At 40.9% G+C, this 17,355-nt stretch overlaps 1 protein-coding gene across 2 annotated transcripts; it reads right to left on the bottom strand.

The window, feature by feature from the left end:
• Window positions 1-189: 189 nt before the first annotated feature.
• On the bottom strand, window positions 190-1,969 carry LOC125523640 (uncharacterized). Of its 2 annotated transcripts, XR_015610453.1 has the most exons (5): window positions 1,802-1,969; window positions 1,609-1,711; window positions 903-1,116; window positions 508-665; window positions 190-423 (listed from the first exon to the last, which is right to left on the bottom strand). XR_015610453.1 is itself a non-coding variant. In XM_087534842.1 (4 exons), the coding sequence occupies exons 1-4, from the start codon at window positions 1,913-1,915 to the stop codon at window positions 599-601; spliced, it is 498 nt and encodes a 165-aa protein (XP_087390968.1). In that variant the 5' UTR covers window positions 1,916-1,969; the 3' UTR covers window positions 190-598. The 2 variants fall into 2 exon arrangements, 1 of the variants encoding a protein (XP_087390968.1); XM_087534842.1 differs by having other exon boundaries at window positions 190-665.
• Window positions 1,970-17,355: the final 15,386 nt, after the last annotated feature.

Below are 17,355 nucleotides of genomic sequence, written 5' to 3'. Positions count from 1 at the left end.
TTGTGTTTGCTATCATGGTTTGGTTTGATGATGATATAGAAACAGAACTCGTGATTCATTAATCCAGCAGCCAGTCCTTCTGCCTAAGCGCTTAATTAATTGCCTTTTATTTAAACCGTCTTTCTGCCTAATTGATGGGCTTGATTTGCCCTACCTGATAGAAAATTCATCATGCCATGAGTTGCAGTCTCGAACTGAAGGCACACCAATTAAATTCATATTCAGTAAACTGCACTTGGTATCTGTACATACACATTGTCAGACACAACTGTTGTGCTTTGGGACATCCTAATTCCCGAGGCAAGTTCTCCTCAAAGCCACAAAATGTTGCACCTATGAGTTCCAGGAATGAATGTCTTTCACTAGATAAAGGCCGGTGGAAAACACATCATTGCAACAATTAGCTCTGTATATTCTTGGTACCTTTACAACCATAGAATTGTCAGACAAAACTGTTATACTTTGGACAAATTCGTCCCAAAGCCAGAGCATGGTGGGTATAATCACCTGTTTATCTGGCAAGCTACGAGCTCCCAGGAATAGATGCAAAAGTTGAAGTGAGCAACGGACACCCAGAACAGCCAACAATTAAGGTGGACTAGGTGCACATAAGGAGGCTTCCACATGATGCAGGATGACAATTGTAATACCTTTCATCAGTGAGCCTGGTCACATCCATTCAACAAAAAATAAAACTTTGAACGACTTAAGGGGCATCTACATATCTGCTAGTGGAGCTCTTCGCCTCTTGTTACACAAACACACCATAACTGCATCGTAAGGAAACTCGAAAAGAGAAGCAAAGTTCCGAAAACATAGAGCAAGTTTGAGCACAAGATGTAACTGTGCATAATCAATCAGTATGAGCTAAATGTAACTTAAATTTAACTCAAATGACTTACCCATCATGCGTCTGCTTTCGTTTCCTCTTGACACCGCTTGGCTTTATTGGCTGATCTTTGCTGCGCCGCCTGAACACCTCGGAATCACTACTAGTACCACTGATGCTACAATCCGCATCAGGATCCCTCGACAGCGCAAGTTTATCAAGACCGGTTGCATTGAGTGAGGTTTCTTCTCTTAGCCGTTGTTTGAAATCTTCCAGCAAAACAACACCTGGGAAAGCAGAGCACAAGCACAAGCATGTTCTTTTTCAGCAAAGTGATCGATGCACCATACATGCATGTGAAGGAAGGCATTGAGCAAACAGCTACTAGTATTCAGGAAGGGTGAGAGCGGCTACATCTTTCGTCATACACTCACAGATGAAGTAAGAACTACTAGTAAAATCGTATTTTTGTGCCAAGTCAGCCTAAAGACCGAGTAGCTATCAATTTGGTCATGAGGCAGGACACATGGGTGCATAAATATTTGGTTAAGCTGCATTTGTCTGAAGACCATTATATACTGCAACTCTGAATCAGGAAAAATGTCCTATGCAATGAATTCGTATCTGTGCTTAAAATCTGCCCCTTTGGCACACAAATTCAGAGCACTGTGAATAACAGAAACGTGGCAACAAACTAACTAACTTTGAGCACGTCATTAGCACAGATTTTTCTCTGATTGTTGAGGTGGAGCAATAGAAGCAGGCAGTTGAGGTGGTACCGAGGGCCCGCAGGGTGCGCAGATCGAAGGCGTCGGCGAGGTGGGAGCGGCCGGCCGTCTCCGCCCGCTTCACGGCCAGCATCTTCAGGCTGATGAGCAAATCCTGCACCACCACCACCACCACCGCGGCACCATTAAAAACCTGTGGTAAGGGCGAGAAATTAAGAGCCGGGAAAGGGGCGGCGTCACCGACGAGCTCGGGTTCGGAGAGGGCTGCGAGCCACCGCGACTCCTCCTCGGTGCTGGCGCTGCTCTCTGCGGCCGCCGGAGCAGGTGGTGGGGTGTCCCCGTCGGCGGGAGGCGCCATTGAGGAGGAGGAAGAGGGGGAAGAAGACGGTGTGGGAGCGAGGAGGTTTGCTTGTGGGTCTTCTTCGCTGGGTCTTCGTGGGCTTTGGTGGGCTCACAGGCCCAACTTGATTAAGGGGGTCACGAGACTACGAAGCCCATGGAGACGCCAGGTTACAGCATAGATTAAAATAGTCCGCGAAATAGCCGCGATAGCTGCGCTATAGCTTTCCGGGAGCCTCGCCGCTAAGCTATGGCTGCTGCCACGAAAATCCTCTACATATACCTCTAAATAGCTCAAAAATCAGCAAAACCCTCCAAAATCATCTCTCCCACCAAAAATTTTTCCGCTATTTGCCGCGATTGCCCGCTATGACGGCCGCAATAGCTGCTGGGAGAGGCCGCCGCGAAATCGTTTCTCCCACGATCTTAATCTTTGGGTTACAGTGGTTAGGAGAGACCCAAAGGCCAGTTTGGATTGTGTTTAGAGGGGAACTTGATTGTGCTCATGGGGAACTAGATCTACGCAGCAATGGTAGTAAAGGGCAAATGAACGCTGACAAACTCCGACGAACTATGAAGGGGATAATGTGGATCTAAGGAAAAAGTACAGACGCACCTAGCTGCGGCAGGAGACAGCGGAATGTTTTGGTCCAGCTCCGGCGATGGCTAGGTGGCGTTGCGGTCCTGGGTGAGAAGGCCGGCAAGGTCGAACGGACGCGGCAACATTTCCAGATGCGGGAGAGCTCGGGTGCGAGGAAGAAGAAGCAAAGGGGAGAAGTACAAGTGAGAAAGGGCCCCCCTCGTTATGATGTCAGGCTAGAGTTTCTGGAAATCCGGAAAATGACGTCATGATTCAAGGACATGGAAAAACAACAAGTGTGAATTATCATAAGCCAGAATCATTAACCCTGCTATGAAGCAACTTCAAGGAAAGGAAGGCGATTTGCCATGTTTATCAGGTTGAAGGTTGACATGAATAAATTCAAATCAATCTGGGGGCTAATGTTGGGGATATAATCCCACGATATGACCCGCCATGATGGGCCGGGTCATTCAAGTGGCGACTTACGATCAAGACTCAAGATGGGCCATGACGTTCAAGATCTCAAGACCTGCGGGGCGGTTCATAGAGTGGGTCAGCTCGAGGCCCAGTACTTGAAGACGTTGACTCATGGCCCAGAAGTACAAGTCACCGCCTGGAGCTTCCTTACTTAGAGAACAATACAAGTAGGAGACATACTGGGTCACGGATCATAATAAGACCCGGACTCTACTATAAGCCCAGGGCCTCCTCCTGTATATAAAGGGCAGCCCCTAAAGCGGAAAGGGCTAAGTTACAAGTGCTCGAGTATTAGGTTAGCCAAGTCGCACCTTTGTAATCGAGATCATCATCATCAATATCAATCAAGCAAGAGTAGACTTTTACCTCCACCGCGAGGGGCTGAACCTGGGTAAACCCTTGTCTCTCGATTCTGATCAACCCCGTTCAAGCTTTCACTTAGTGGTGATGACCTCACGACTAAGTCCTTCCACGAGGACATCTGCCGTGACAAAACCGTGACATGGTGGCTCCACGAGAACGACACCAGGATAGTGGTGGGGCGTTTCGAGGAAGCGATTGAAGTCGACGACGGAGTGCAACATTTGGCCATTGTTGCGTGACGTGAGAACCCATGGCAGGCATGTAGGGCGAGAATGCAGCGTCCCTGCATCACGCCACGGCATGCAGGCTGCGTGGAAGAGGACGAGGTCGGCGGCATGCCGGAGGCGACCGGAGACCTCGAGGAGCAGACCCGGCGGCAGAGCGGTCCATGGGCTGGGTGTGTCGGCGATGGACCGAGACGCGCGCGACGTGATGCACCACTACAAGAAATATGTCAACTTGTGACCTTCTGTCAGTGACCCTGGAAAAAATGGTCGTAAATCTATGACCATTAGAGACCAATTGGTCGTAAGCTGGTCGAAGGGCTCCAAAACCTAAACCATAACGACTATTTTGGTCAAAAAGGTCATAATTTCCTTACACAAAATGGTCGTAAAGCAGACAACACTGGTCTGCTGCCTTATTTCTAGCTGATCACGTCCAATATAGATGGTCATAACCTTATAAATTGTGGTCAGTTGCTATGACTAGGAGGCATCTCATCAGTTTTGCCTATGTGTCATGTCCATGTGTCAATTTTTGCCCGAGGTTGTGAAGCAACCTATATTTATGTTATTCCCAAAATTCCCAAAAATCATCATAAATTCTTTGGATCATATCTTTGTAAAATATGTCAAAAACCTACATTGCCTAGTTCAAAAATAATTCAACAATATTCATTTTCCTATTCTATTCAGAACATCATTTTGTGAAGGAAGTGCTATTTATATATTCTTTATTGCCCTCAAAATTTTTGGGCAATCTTTACTATCAAAATCATTGCCTCATGACAAAATTCAGCTCCATTTTCCCATTAAATCTTCCTCGACAAATTTCCAAAGTTTTTGTTCAGCTTGAAGCTTTGTGAAGGAAGTACTAGCTATGCATATCCTAATGAGTTGAATTTTGCCCACATATTCTATATGCCTATATCATAGCTCTCCAAAAAAAATTAGCCCCATATAACAAACAATGAGAGCTCACCATCCAATCTTTGCTTCTGGTAATATTTTCAGTTTGTGAAGCAACTATATTTTATATTTCTTTATAATTGCTGAAAATTTACCAGGACATGACCCTGCCCATAGAACCTCCCTCCACCAAATTTGAGCTCATTTAATTTAACCATTTTTCCTTCATATTTTCCCAATTTTCTGTTCGGTGGAGAGCATTGTGAAGGAAATACCATTTTTATATATCCAAATGGCATGAAATTTATGAAGTGCATTTATATGCCCAAATTATCACCCTCCAAATTGCAGCTCAATCACATCATCTATGTGAGCCCAGGTTCAATTTCTATTTTATGGGCAGATTGACACATTGCAAAGCAAGTGCTATCGATACCCCTCCTATTACCCTCAATTTTTTTGGGCACTCTTCAATACCCAAGTCATTCCCACATGATAATATTCAGCTCCATTTCCTAGTAAATCTTCCTCAGCAAATTTCCAAAGTTTCTATTCAGAGAAAAGCTTTGTGAAGTAAGTACTAGCTAGGCTTATCCAAATGGTTTTATATTTTCCCAAATCTTCCATATGCTCGAATAACCACTCTCCACAAAACTTGATCTCTATCAAACAAACCATGTGAGCTTATCATCCAATCTTTTATTCTTGTCATATTTTCAGTTTGTGAAGCAACTATATTATATATTGCTTCATTATTTTTGAAAAATTACCAGGGCATGACCATACCTATGTAACTTACCTACACCAAATTTGAGCTCATTTCATTTATCCAATTCCTCTCACTAATTTTCCCAAGATTAGGTCCAGAGAAGAGCATTGTGAAGCAAGTGCCACCTAGGTTCCTCCATTTGAGTTGAAAATTTGTGAAGACAGTCCTCTTAGTAGATGATCATCCTCAGCCAAAACTCACGCCCATTGGCCATGTGCATTTCCCGTACCGCTAATCAAACACTTGGCTGCTAATTCATGTTTGAGCATAGTTCAGTCTCCTCGTGAGATTCTTCTGTTGTTATTTTCTTCCTAGCACCTACCCGGGGAGTGCCAAACCCACTAGACATGCCTATGCCGTACAGAACGCATGGCAATGCCACAGTCACATGGCGGGCATGCGAGTTTACGCGCTCTGGAGTTGGGGCCCTCGGCTATCGTCCAAACCTCGATGTATTGCCACCAAACCATGTATTTCTGATTAAATAAATACTTATGTACCTATAAATGATTTTTGGAAGAAAAAAATAAAGAGCAAATTATAAGGCAAATATAGTTCAAATTTGACCCGCTTCCTACTAAATCGGCGAAAATTTGTCTTTTTCACGAGAGGTGGATCAAAACTTTTGACACCCAACCATTTGATCAATTGTGCATTAAATATGGCCTAAAATTTTATAAAAATGATTTGGTCCAATTTTTCAACAAATATATGCTAGGCCCTTCACAAAAAAACTCGTTTTGGGCAGTCGAAAAATGGAAAATGATTTTTTGTCAAAAGAAAATGAAAACTCCCTTAGGAAACATTGTTCGCCATTCCAAGATGCACCCTTGTGCACAATATGATATCATTTGAACAAATTATGCCATGAATGTGGCCATAATTAAGATTGATCATCTCGCTTGAAAGCCATGAATCTTCACACATGATAGCTCATTCCTGAGAACACATTTTTTCAAAGAATTGCCATATTACAAGTTTATTATTTTTCCTGGTAACTTGGTCACATATAATGATACAATGCAAAGGTTTTCCAATTTTTTGATTTGTTCTGAATTTTTTATGACCGTTCAAAATGTGGACAAAACGGCGGGGATGGTCGTTCCTAGCTAGTGGTTGAATCTTGGGATTTTTTTGTTTCTCTGATTAAATAGATACTTATGTACCTAGAAATGATTTTTGGAAAAAATAAATAGAAAACTATGAGGCCGCTGCAGTTCAAATTTTACCCGCTTCCCACTAAATCAGTGGAAATTTGTCTTTTTCACGAGAGGTGGATCAAAACTTTTGATTCCCAACCATTTGGTCAATTGTGCATTAAATATAGCCTATAATTTTAGAGAATTGATTTGGTACAATTTTGCCACAAATATATGGTAGGTCCTTCACAAAAAACTCATTTTGGGCACTCGAAAAATGGAAAATGAAATTTACGTCCAAAGAAAATGAAAACTTACTTAGGTAACTGATACGTCCACTTTGCAGCATGCTTTTATATCGATATTAATTGCATTATGGGCTGTTATTACACATTAGGTCACAATACTTATGCCTATTCTTTCTTATTTTATAAGGTTTACATGAAGAGGGAGAATGCCGACAGCTGGAATTCTGGGTTGGAAAAGGAGCAAATATTGGAGACCTATTCTGCACAACTCCAAAAGTCCTGAAACATCACGGAGCAAGTTTTAGAATATATAAAAAATATTGGGCAAAAGAAGTACCAGAGGGGGGCCACTCACTATCCACGAGGGTGGGGGGCGCGCCCCCTGTCTCGTGGGCCCCCTAGCAGCCTCTGATGCCCATCTTTGGCTATATGGAGTCTTTCATCGAGGAAAAAATCATAAGGTAGCTCACGGGACGAAACTCCGCTGCCACGAGGCGGAACCTTGGCGGAACCAATCTAGGGCTCCGGCGGAGCTGTTCTGCCGGGGAAACTTCCCTCCGGAGGGGGAAATCATCACCATCGTCATCACCAACGATCTTCTCATCGGGAGGGGGTCAATCTCCATCAATATCTTCACCAGCACCATCTCATCTCAAACCCTAGTTCATCTCTTGTATCCAATCTTTGTCTCAAAACCTCAGATTGCACCTATGGGTTGCTAGTAGTGTTGATTACTCCTTGTAGTTGATGCTAGTTGGTTTATTCGGTGGAAGATCATATGTTCAGATCCTTTATGCATATTAATACCCCTCTGATTATGAACATGAATATGATTTGTGAGTAGTTATGTTTGTTCCGGAGGACATGGGAGAAGTCTTGCTATAAGTAGTCATGTGAATTTGGTATTCGTTCGATATTTTGATGAGATGTATGTCATCTTTCCTCTAGTGGTATCATGTGAACGTCGACTACATGTCACTTCACCATTGTTTGGGCCTAGGGGAAGGCATTGGGAAGTAATAAGTAGATGATGGGTTGCTAGAGTGACAGAAGCTTAAACCCTAGTTTATGCGTTGCTTCGTAAGGGGCTGATTTGGATCCATATGTTTCATGCTATGGTTAGGTTTACCTTAATACTTCTGTTTTAGTTGCGGATGCTTGCAATAGGGGTTAATCATAAGTGGGATGCTTGTCCAAGGAAGGACGGTACCCAAGCACCGGTCCACCCACATATCAAATTATTAAAGTACCGAACATGAATCATATGAGCGTGATGAAAACTAGCTTGACGATAATTCCCGTGTGTCCTCGGGAGCACTTTCCTTTATATAAGAGTTTGTCCAGGCTTGTCCTTTGCTACAAAAAGGATTGGGCCATCTTTCTGCACCTTATTTACTCTTATTACTTGCTACCCGTTACAAATTACCTTATCACAAAACTATCTGTTACCGATAATTTCAGTGCTTACAGAGAATACCTTACTGAAAACTGCTTTTCATTTCCTTCTGCTCCTCGTTTGGTTCAACACTCTTACTTATCTAAAGGACTATGATAGATCCCCTACACTTGTGGGTCATCAAGACTCTTTTCTGGCGCCGTTGCCGGGGAGTGAAGCACCTTTGGTAGGTGGAATTTGGTAAGGAAAAAATTATATAGTGTGCTGAAATTTAATGCCACTTGTTACTATGGAACACAATCCTTTGAGGGGCTTGTTCGGGGTATCTTCACCCCGACTAGTGGAGCAAATAGTTGCTCCTCAACCTACTGAACCTAGTGAAAATGTTTACTTTGAAATTCCTTTGGGTATGATAGAGAAACTGCTAGCTAACCCTTTCACAGGTGATGGAACATTACATCCCGATTTGCACCTAATCTATGTGGATGAAGTTTGTGGATTATTTAAGCTTGCAGGTATGCTCGAGGATGTTATCAAGAAGAAGGTCTTCCCTTTATCTTTGAAGGGAAAGGCATTGACATGGTTTAGGCTAGGCGATGATATGGGATCATGGAACTACAACGGATTGAAATTGGAATTTCATCAGAAGTTTTATCCTATGCATCTTGTTCATCGTGATCGTAATTATATATATATATAATTTTTGGCCTCGTGAAGGAGAAAGCATCGCTCAAGCTTGGGGGAGGCTTAAGTCAATGTTATATTCATGCCCCAATCATGAGCTCTCAAGAGAATTATTATTCAAAAATTTTATGCTCGACTTTCTCTCGATAATCGCTCCATGCTCGATACTTCTTGTACTGGATCTTTTGTGATGAAGACTATTGAATTCAAATGGGATTTATTGGAAATAGTTAAACGCAACTCTGAATACTGGGATCTCGAGAAGGTAAGGAGTCAGGTATAACCCCTAAGTTTGATTGTGTTAAATCTTTTATGGATACCGATGCTTTCCGTGAATTTAGCACTAAATATGGACTTGACTCTGAGATAGTAGCTTCTTTCTGCGAATCCTTTTCTACTCATGTTGATCTCCCTAAGGAGAAGTGGTTTAAATATAATCCTCCCATTGAAGTAAAAGTAGTTGCACCTATTAAAGTTGAAGAAAAGACTATCACTTATAATGATCCAGTTGTTCCTACTGCTTATATTGAGAAACCAACTTTCCCTGTTAGAATAAAGGATCACGCTAAAGCTTCAACTGTGGTTCGTAAGAGTAATACTAGAACACCTACACCCTTTGAGCAAATTAAATTTGAACCAAGTGTTGCTATGGTTAAAGATCTCTTGGCTAATAATATTGATGGGCATGTTATTTACTTCTGTGATGAAGCTGCTAGAATTGCTAGACATGATACTAAACATAAACATAGACCTATTGTAGGCATGCCTATTATTTCAGTTAAAATAGGAGATCATTGCTATCATGGCTTATCTAGTATGGGTTCTAGTGCAATACCCCATTCCTTATACAAAGAAATTATGCATGATGTTGCACCTGCTGAGATAGAGGAAATTGATGTTACAATTAATCTTGCTAATAGAGACACTATTTCACCAGTTGGGATTGTTAGAGATGTTGAAGTCTTATGTGGGAAAGTTAAATATTCTGCTGATTTTCTTGTTCTTGGTTCCCCACAAGATAACTTTTGTCCCATTATATTTGGTAGACCCTTCTTGAATACTGTTAATCCTAAGATAGATTGCAATGAGTATATTGTTTCTGTTGATTTAGGGGATATGTCTCATGAATTTAACTTTGCTAAATTTCATAGACAACCCCATGATAAAGAATTGCCTAGTAAAGATGAAATTATTGGTCTTGCTTCTATTGCCGTGCCTCCTAATGATCCTTTAGAACAATATTTGCTAGACCATGAAAATGATATGTTTATGGATGAAAGAAGGGAAATAGATGAAGTATTCTTTAAACAGGGACCTATTTTGAAACACAACTTGCCTGTTGAAATCCTAGGGGATCCTCCTCCACCCAAGGGTGATCCCGTGTTTGAGCTTAAACCTTTACCTGATACTCTTAAATATGCTTATCTTGATGAGAAAGAGATATATCCTGTTATTATTAGTGCTAACCTTTCAGAGCATGAAGAAAAGAAATTATTGAAAACTCTGAAGAAGCACCGTGCCGATATTGGGTATACTCTTGATGATCTTAAGGGCATTAGTCCCACTCCATGCCAGCACAAAATAAAATTGGAGAAAGACGCGAAACCGGTTGTTGATCACCAACGACGGTTAAATCCTAAGATGAAGGAAGTGGTAAGAAAAGAAATACTAAAGCTTCTGGAGGCATGTATAATTTATCCCGTTGCTGATAGTCAATGGGTAAGTCCTGTCCATTGTGTCCCTAAGAAGGGAGGAATTACTATTGTTCCTAATGATAAAGATGAATTGATTCCACAAAGAATTGTTACAGGTCATATAATGGTAATTGATTTCCGCAAATTAAATAAAGCTACGAGAAAGGATCATTACCCTATACCTTTTATTGATCAAATGCTAGAAAGATTATCGAAACATACACATTTTTGCTTTCTAGATGGTTATTCCAGTTTCTCTCAAATACCTGTGTCAAAATAGGATCAAGAAAAGACAACTTTTACTTGCCCTTTCGGTACCTTTGCTTATAGACGTATGCCTTTTGGTTTATGCAATGCACCTGCTACCTTTCAAAGATATATGACTGCTATATTGTCTGACTTTTGTGAAAACATTGTTGAGGTTTTCATGGATGATTTCTCCGTATATGGAACTTCTTTTGATGATTGCTTAAGCAACCTTGATCGAGTTTTGCAGAGATGTGAAGAAACTAATCTTGTCTTGAATTGGGAGAAGTGCCACTTTATGGTTAATGAAGGTATTGTCTTGGGGCATAAAATTTCCGAAAGAGGTATTGAAGTCGATAAAGCTAAGGTAGATGCTATTGAAAAGATGCCGTGTCCTAAGGACATCAAAGGTATAAGAAGTTTCCTTGGTCATGCCGGTTTTTATAGGAGGTTCATTAAGGACTTCTCTAAAATTTCTCGGCCTCTGACTAATCTCTTACAAAAAGATGTTACTTTTGTCTTTGATGATGATTGTGTAGAAGCATTTGAAATACTACTTAAGAAAGCTTTGATTTCTGTGCCTATTGTTCAGCCACCTGATTGGAATTTACCATTTGAAAATATGTGTGATGCTAGTGATTATGCTGTAGGGGTTGTTCTAGGACAAAGAGTTGATAAGAAATTAAATGTTATCCAATATGCTAGTAAAACTCTAGACAGTGCTCAGAGAAATTATGCTACTACTGAAAAGGAGTTTTTAGTAGTTGTATTTTCTTGTGATAAGTTCAGACCCCATATTGTTGATTCTAAAGTAACTGTTCACACTGATCATGCTGCTATTAAATATCTTATGGAAAAGAAAGATGCTAAACCTAGACTTATTAGATGGGTTCTCTTGCTACAAGAATTTGATTTGCATATTATTGATAGAAAGGGAGCTGAGAACCCTGTTGCAGACAACTTGTCTAGGCTAGAGAATGTTCTTGATGACCCACTACCTATTGATGATAGCTTTCCTGATGAACAATTAGCTGTCATAAATGCTTCTCGTACTGCTCCATGGTATGTTGATTATGCTAATTATATTGTTGCTAAGTTTATACCACCTAGTTTCACATACCAGCAAAAGAAAAAGTTCTTGATTTAATGCATTACTTCTGGGATGACCCACATCTTTATAAAGAAGTAGTAGATGGTGTTATTAGACGTTGTGTACCTGAGCATGAACAGGAACAGATCCTACACAAGTGTCACTCCGAGGCTTATGGAGGACACCATGCTGGAGATAGAACTGCACATAAGGTATTGCAATCCGGTTTTTATTGGCCTACTCTCTTCAAGGATGCCCGTAAGTTTGTATTGTCTTGTGATGAATGTCAAAGAATTGGTAATATTAGTAGACGTCAAGAAATGCCTATGAATTATTCACTTGTTATTGAACCATTTGATGTTTGGGGTTTTGATTATATGGGACCGTTTCCTTCCTCTAATGGGTATACACATATTTTAGTTGTTGTTGATTACGTTACTAAGTGGGTAGAAGCTATTCCAACTAGTAGCGCTGATCATAACACCTCTATTAAGATGATTAAAGAAGTTATTTTTCCGAGGTTTGGAGTCCCTAGATATTTAATGACTGATGGTGGTTCACATTTTATTCATGGTGCCTTTCGTAAAATGCTTGCTAAGTATGATGTTAACCACATAATTGCATCTCAATACCACCCACAATCTAGTGGCCAAGTATAATTGAGTAATAGAGAGCTTAAATTAATTTTGCAAAAGACTGTTAATAGATCTAGAAAGAATTGGTCCAAGAAACTTGATGATGCATTATGGTCTTATAGAACTGCATATAAAAATCCTATGGGTATGTCTCCGTATAAAATGGTTTATGGTAAAGCATGTCACTTACCTCTCGAACTAGAACATAAGGCATATTGGGCCATTAAAGAGCTCAATTATGATTTCAAACTTGCCGGTGAGAAGAGGTTATTTGACATTAGCTCACTTGATGAATGGAGAACCCAGGCCTATGAAATTGCCAAACTGTTTAAAGAAAAAGTTAAAAGATGGCACGACAAAAGGATACAAAAATGCGAGTTTAATGTAGGTGATTATGTATACAAATCTCGTTTAAGATTTTTTGCAGACAAACTCCTCTCAAAATGGGAAGGTCCTTACATTATCGAGGAGGACTATCATTCCGGTGCCATAAAAATCAACAACTTCGAAGGCACTAATCCGAGGGTGGTGAATGGTCAAAGAATCAAACATTATATCTCAGGTAATCCCATAAATTTTAAAACTAATGTTATTGAAATCGTAACCCCGGAGGAATACATAAAGAACACTTTCCAGAAGGTTTTAGACTCTGAAAAGGAATAAGTATGAGGTACGGTAAGTAAACCGACTCCAAAACAGTTCTAATAGCAATTTTTCTCCGTTTTGGAATATTTAAGAAAATAGGAAAATTAGAAGCAGTCCGAGAAGGACACGAGGCGTCCACGAGGGTGGAGGGCGCACCCCCTGCCTCGTGGGCACCTCATGTGCTCTCCAGACTCCGTTTTCTTGCACGATACTTCTTTTGGTCGATAAATATTCATTATATAATCTCCCAAAGGTTTTGACCACCGTATCACGCAAATATCCTCTGTTTTTTGTTTCGAGCTATTTCTCCCGCGGATTTAGAGCTAGATGTCTTCTCAAGAGTTAGTCGGGGAGAGTCGGGTGTCTCATCCGACAACTAGGCCAAGAGCAAACAGCAGTACTGACCACTTTGGGCCATCAATTGAGGAAGAGATGGGGGCCGACTTGAAAAGGATAGATGCAATGGAGGAGGATCAAGAATTTATATCTCGTTTCCGAGCCGGATTCACAATGGGGGAACTGCAGAGCTCAGCTATTCCAAACTCGGTCATACCTTCCAATCTTAGGTTTCTTTCTTATGAAAATATGAAAAAGAGTGTTACTTCTCCCGCAGCCATGCAACATCCTTGGGTGAAAGGAGCTTTAGCCATTACGGGTAAGCTCCGTAAGGAAATAATGGACCTCAAGCAGCAAGTCAATAAGCTCGAGGAAGAGAATCGTATCCCGAGGGGCATCATCGCCAAGAATATCACATCACCACCCCAGAAGAAGGAGGCATGAACACACGGGTATGGGCACTCCCCTTGGCAACTGCTAAGCTTGGGGGAGTGCCCCGGTATCATATCACCATTTTTCTTGATCTAGTAGAATAAAGTTTTAGTATGATCTAGTTTTGAGTTTTGCTTTATGATCCTTCTATGTAATCGAGTCCGTGAGCTATATATAATAAAGATTAGTGTTGAGTCAAGGGCTTGATTATCTTGCTATGATCTTGAGAAAAATAAAATAAAAGAGAAAGAATAGAAAGAATTAAAGAGATCATATGGATTTTATGGAGAGTAATGACTTCACATATAAAAAGTATGATGAATAAAAGTGGTTGAGAGTTGACAAACATAGTTTTGGTCATCGTTGCAATTAATAGGAAGTAATAAAGAAAGAGAGTTTTTCACATATAAATATACTATCTTGGACATCTTTTATGATTGTGAGCACTCATTAAAATATGACATGCTAAAGAGTTGATGTTGGACAAGGAAGACAACGTAATGGGTTATGTTTTCTTACATCTGAAATAAATTATATTTTCATGGATCATCCAACATGTTGAGCTTGCCTTTCCCTCTCATGCTAGCCAAATTCTTTGCACCAAGTTGAAAGTGCAACTATCCCTAGGTGGTTTTGGTAATTCATAACAACATATAGCTCATTGAGCTAATGCTATTCCAAGATGATTATTTCAGGAAAGCTCAATGATTGGCATGGCATGGATGTGAAAGTGGAACCCTCAAAATGCTAAGGACAAAAGTTTGGCTCAAGCTCAAAAGCTCAAGACTCTTCATTTTATATTTTAGTGATCCAAGATCACATTGAGTCTTTAAGAAAAGCCAATACTATCAAGGAGGGATGAGGTGTTGCTTAATGAGCCTCTTGCTTCATGTGCTTAGTGATATGCTCCAAAACCCTCAACTACTTTCCCATATCCACATATGACCTAAACCCTAAGCCAAACTCGGTCCTACTGATTCTTTCTATCTGGCGCCACCGAGTTTCACTTGTCATAAGCCACTGCCAAACCCTAGCAATTCGGTTCTACCGATAGGGATCTCGGTCTCACCGAGATGGGATTGCAAACTCTCTATTTCCCTTTCGTAACTTTTCGGTCTCACCGAAAGAGCGGATCGGTCCCACTGAGATTGCAATGTAAATTCAGTGTTTCCTTTTTGTAACTTTTCGGTCTCACCGAAAGAGCAAATCGGTCCCACCGAGTTTGCCTGACCAACTCTCTGGTTAGCTAATTACCAAAATCGGTCTCACCGAGTTTGTGTAATCGGTCTCACCGAGATTACGTTATGCCCAAACCCTAACCATATCGGTCCTACCGAGTTGCATGTCAGTCCCACCGAAAATCTCTAACGGTCACTAGGTTTACCTTTTCGGTCCGACCGAGTTTGTTGATTCGGTCCCACCGAGATTGGAAAACTGTGTGTAATGGTTGGATTTTATGTGGAGGCTATATATACCCCTCCACCTCCTCTTCATTCGGAGAGAGAGCCATCAGAACACATATACAATTCCAACTCATATGTTCTGAGAGAGAACCAGCTACTCATGTGTTGAGACCAAGATATTCCATTCCTACCATATGAATCTTGATCTCTAGCCTTCCCAAGTTGCTTTCCACTCAAATCTTCTTTCCACCAGATCCAAATCCTATGAGAGAGAGTTGAGTGTTGGGGAGACTATCATTTGAAGCAGAAGAGCAAGGAGTTCATTACCTACACACCATTTGTTACTTCTTGGAGAGTGGTGTCTCCTAGATTGGCTAGGTGTCACTTGGGAGCCTCCGACAAGATTGTGGAGTTGAACCAAGGAGTTTGTAAGGGCAAGGAGATCGCCTACTTCGTGAAGATCTACCGCTAGTGAGGCAAGTCCTTTGTGGGCGATGGCCATGGTGGGATAGACAAGGTTGCTTCTTCATGGACCCTTTGTGGGTGGTTGCTTCTTTGTGGACCCTTCGTGGGTGGAGCCCTCCGTGGACTCGCGCAACCGTTACCCTTTGTGGGTGGAGCCCTTCGTGGACTCGCGCAACCGTTACCCTTTGTGGGTTGAAGTCTCCATCAACGTGGATGTAGGATATCACCACCTATCCGAACCACGGGAAAAACATCCGTGTCTCCAATTGCGTTTGAATTCTCCAAACCCTTCCCTTTACATTCTTGCAAGTTGCATGCTTTACTTTCCGCTTCCAATATACTCTTTGCATGCTTGCTTGAATTGTGTGATGATTGCTTGACTTGTCCTACAATAGCTAAAATCTGCCAAGAACTAAAATTGGGAAAAGGTTAAGTTTTTATTTGGTCAAGTAGTCTAATCACCCCCCCTCTAGACATACTTTCGATCCTACACAAGTAGAGATACAACTTGTGCTTCCAAATACCTTTAAAACCAGTTTTGCCATGAGAGTCCACCATATGTACCTATGGATTGAGTAAGATCCCTCAAGTAAGTTGTCATCGTTGCAAGCAATAAAAATTGCTCTCTAAATATGTATGATTTACTAGTGTGGAGAAAATAAGCTTTATACGATCTTGTGACGTGGAAGGAATAAAAGCGACAGACTGCATAATAAAGGTCCATATCACAAGTGGCAATATAAAGTGATGTTCTTTTGCACTAAGACTTCGTGCATCCAACCATAAAAGCACATGACAACCTCTGATTCCCTCTGCGATGGGCCTATCTTTTATTCTTGGCTTATACTTCATGCAAAGAGTCACGGTGATCTTCACCTTTCCTTTTTACATTTTATCCTTTGGCAAGCACAACGTGTTGCAAAGATCCAGATATATATATAGCTAATTGGATGTGAGTTTTCATGAACTATTATTGTTGACATTACCCTTGAGGTAGAAGGTTGGGAGGCAATACTATAAGCTCCTATCTTTCTCTATGTCCGATTAAAACTTCATACCCATAAATATTGTGTGAGTGTTAGCAATCGTGAAATACTAAATGATAGTTGAGTATGTGGACTTGCTGAAAAGCTCTTATATTGACTCTTTCCGATGTTATGATAAATTGCAATTGCTTCAATGACTGAGATTATAGGTTGTTAGTTTTCAATGAAGTTTATGATTCATACTTGAAACTGTGAATGAATTGTTAGTCTAGCGTAAGAGATCATATGGCAATATATATATATATGTGTGTGTGTGTGTGTGTGTGTGTGTTGCTGTTATAATAATGATCATGATGCCCTCATGTCCATATTTTATTTTATCGACACCTCTATCTCTAAACATGTGGACATATTTTTCGATATCGGCTTTCGCTTGAGGACAAGCGAGGTCTAAGCTTGGGGGAGTTGATACATCCATTTTGCATCATGCTTTTATATCGATATTTATTGCATTATGGGATGTTATTACACATTATGTCACAATACTTATGCCTATTCTTTCTTATTTTATAAGGTTTACATGAAGAGGGAGAATGCCGACAGCTGGAATTCTAGGCTGGAAAAGGAGCAAATATTAGAGACCTATTCTACACCACTCCAAAAGTCCTGAAACTTCACGGGAGCAAGTTTCAGAATATATAAAAAATATTGGGCGAAAGAAGTACCAGAGGGGGGCCA

The sequence above is a fragment of the Triticum urartu genome, chromosome 7A, assembly GCF_056163025.1.
Source record: "Triticum urartu cultivar PI428250 chromosome 7A, HENAU_Tu73, whole genome shotgun sequence".
NCBI lineage: Eukaryota > Viridiplantae > Streptophyta > Magnoliopsida > Poales > Poaceae > Triticum > Triticum urartu.
This window is presented reverse-complemented; position numbering and strand designations above follow the sequence as displayed.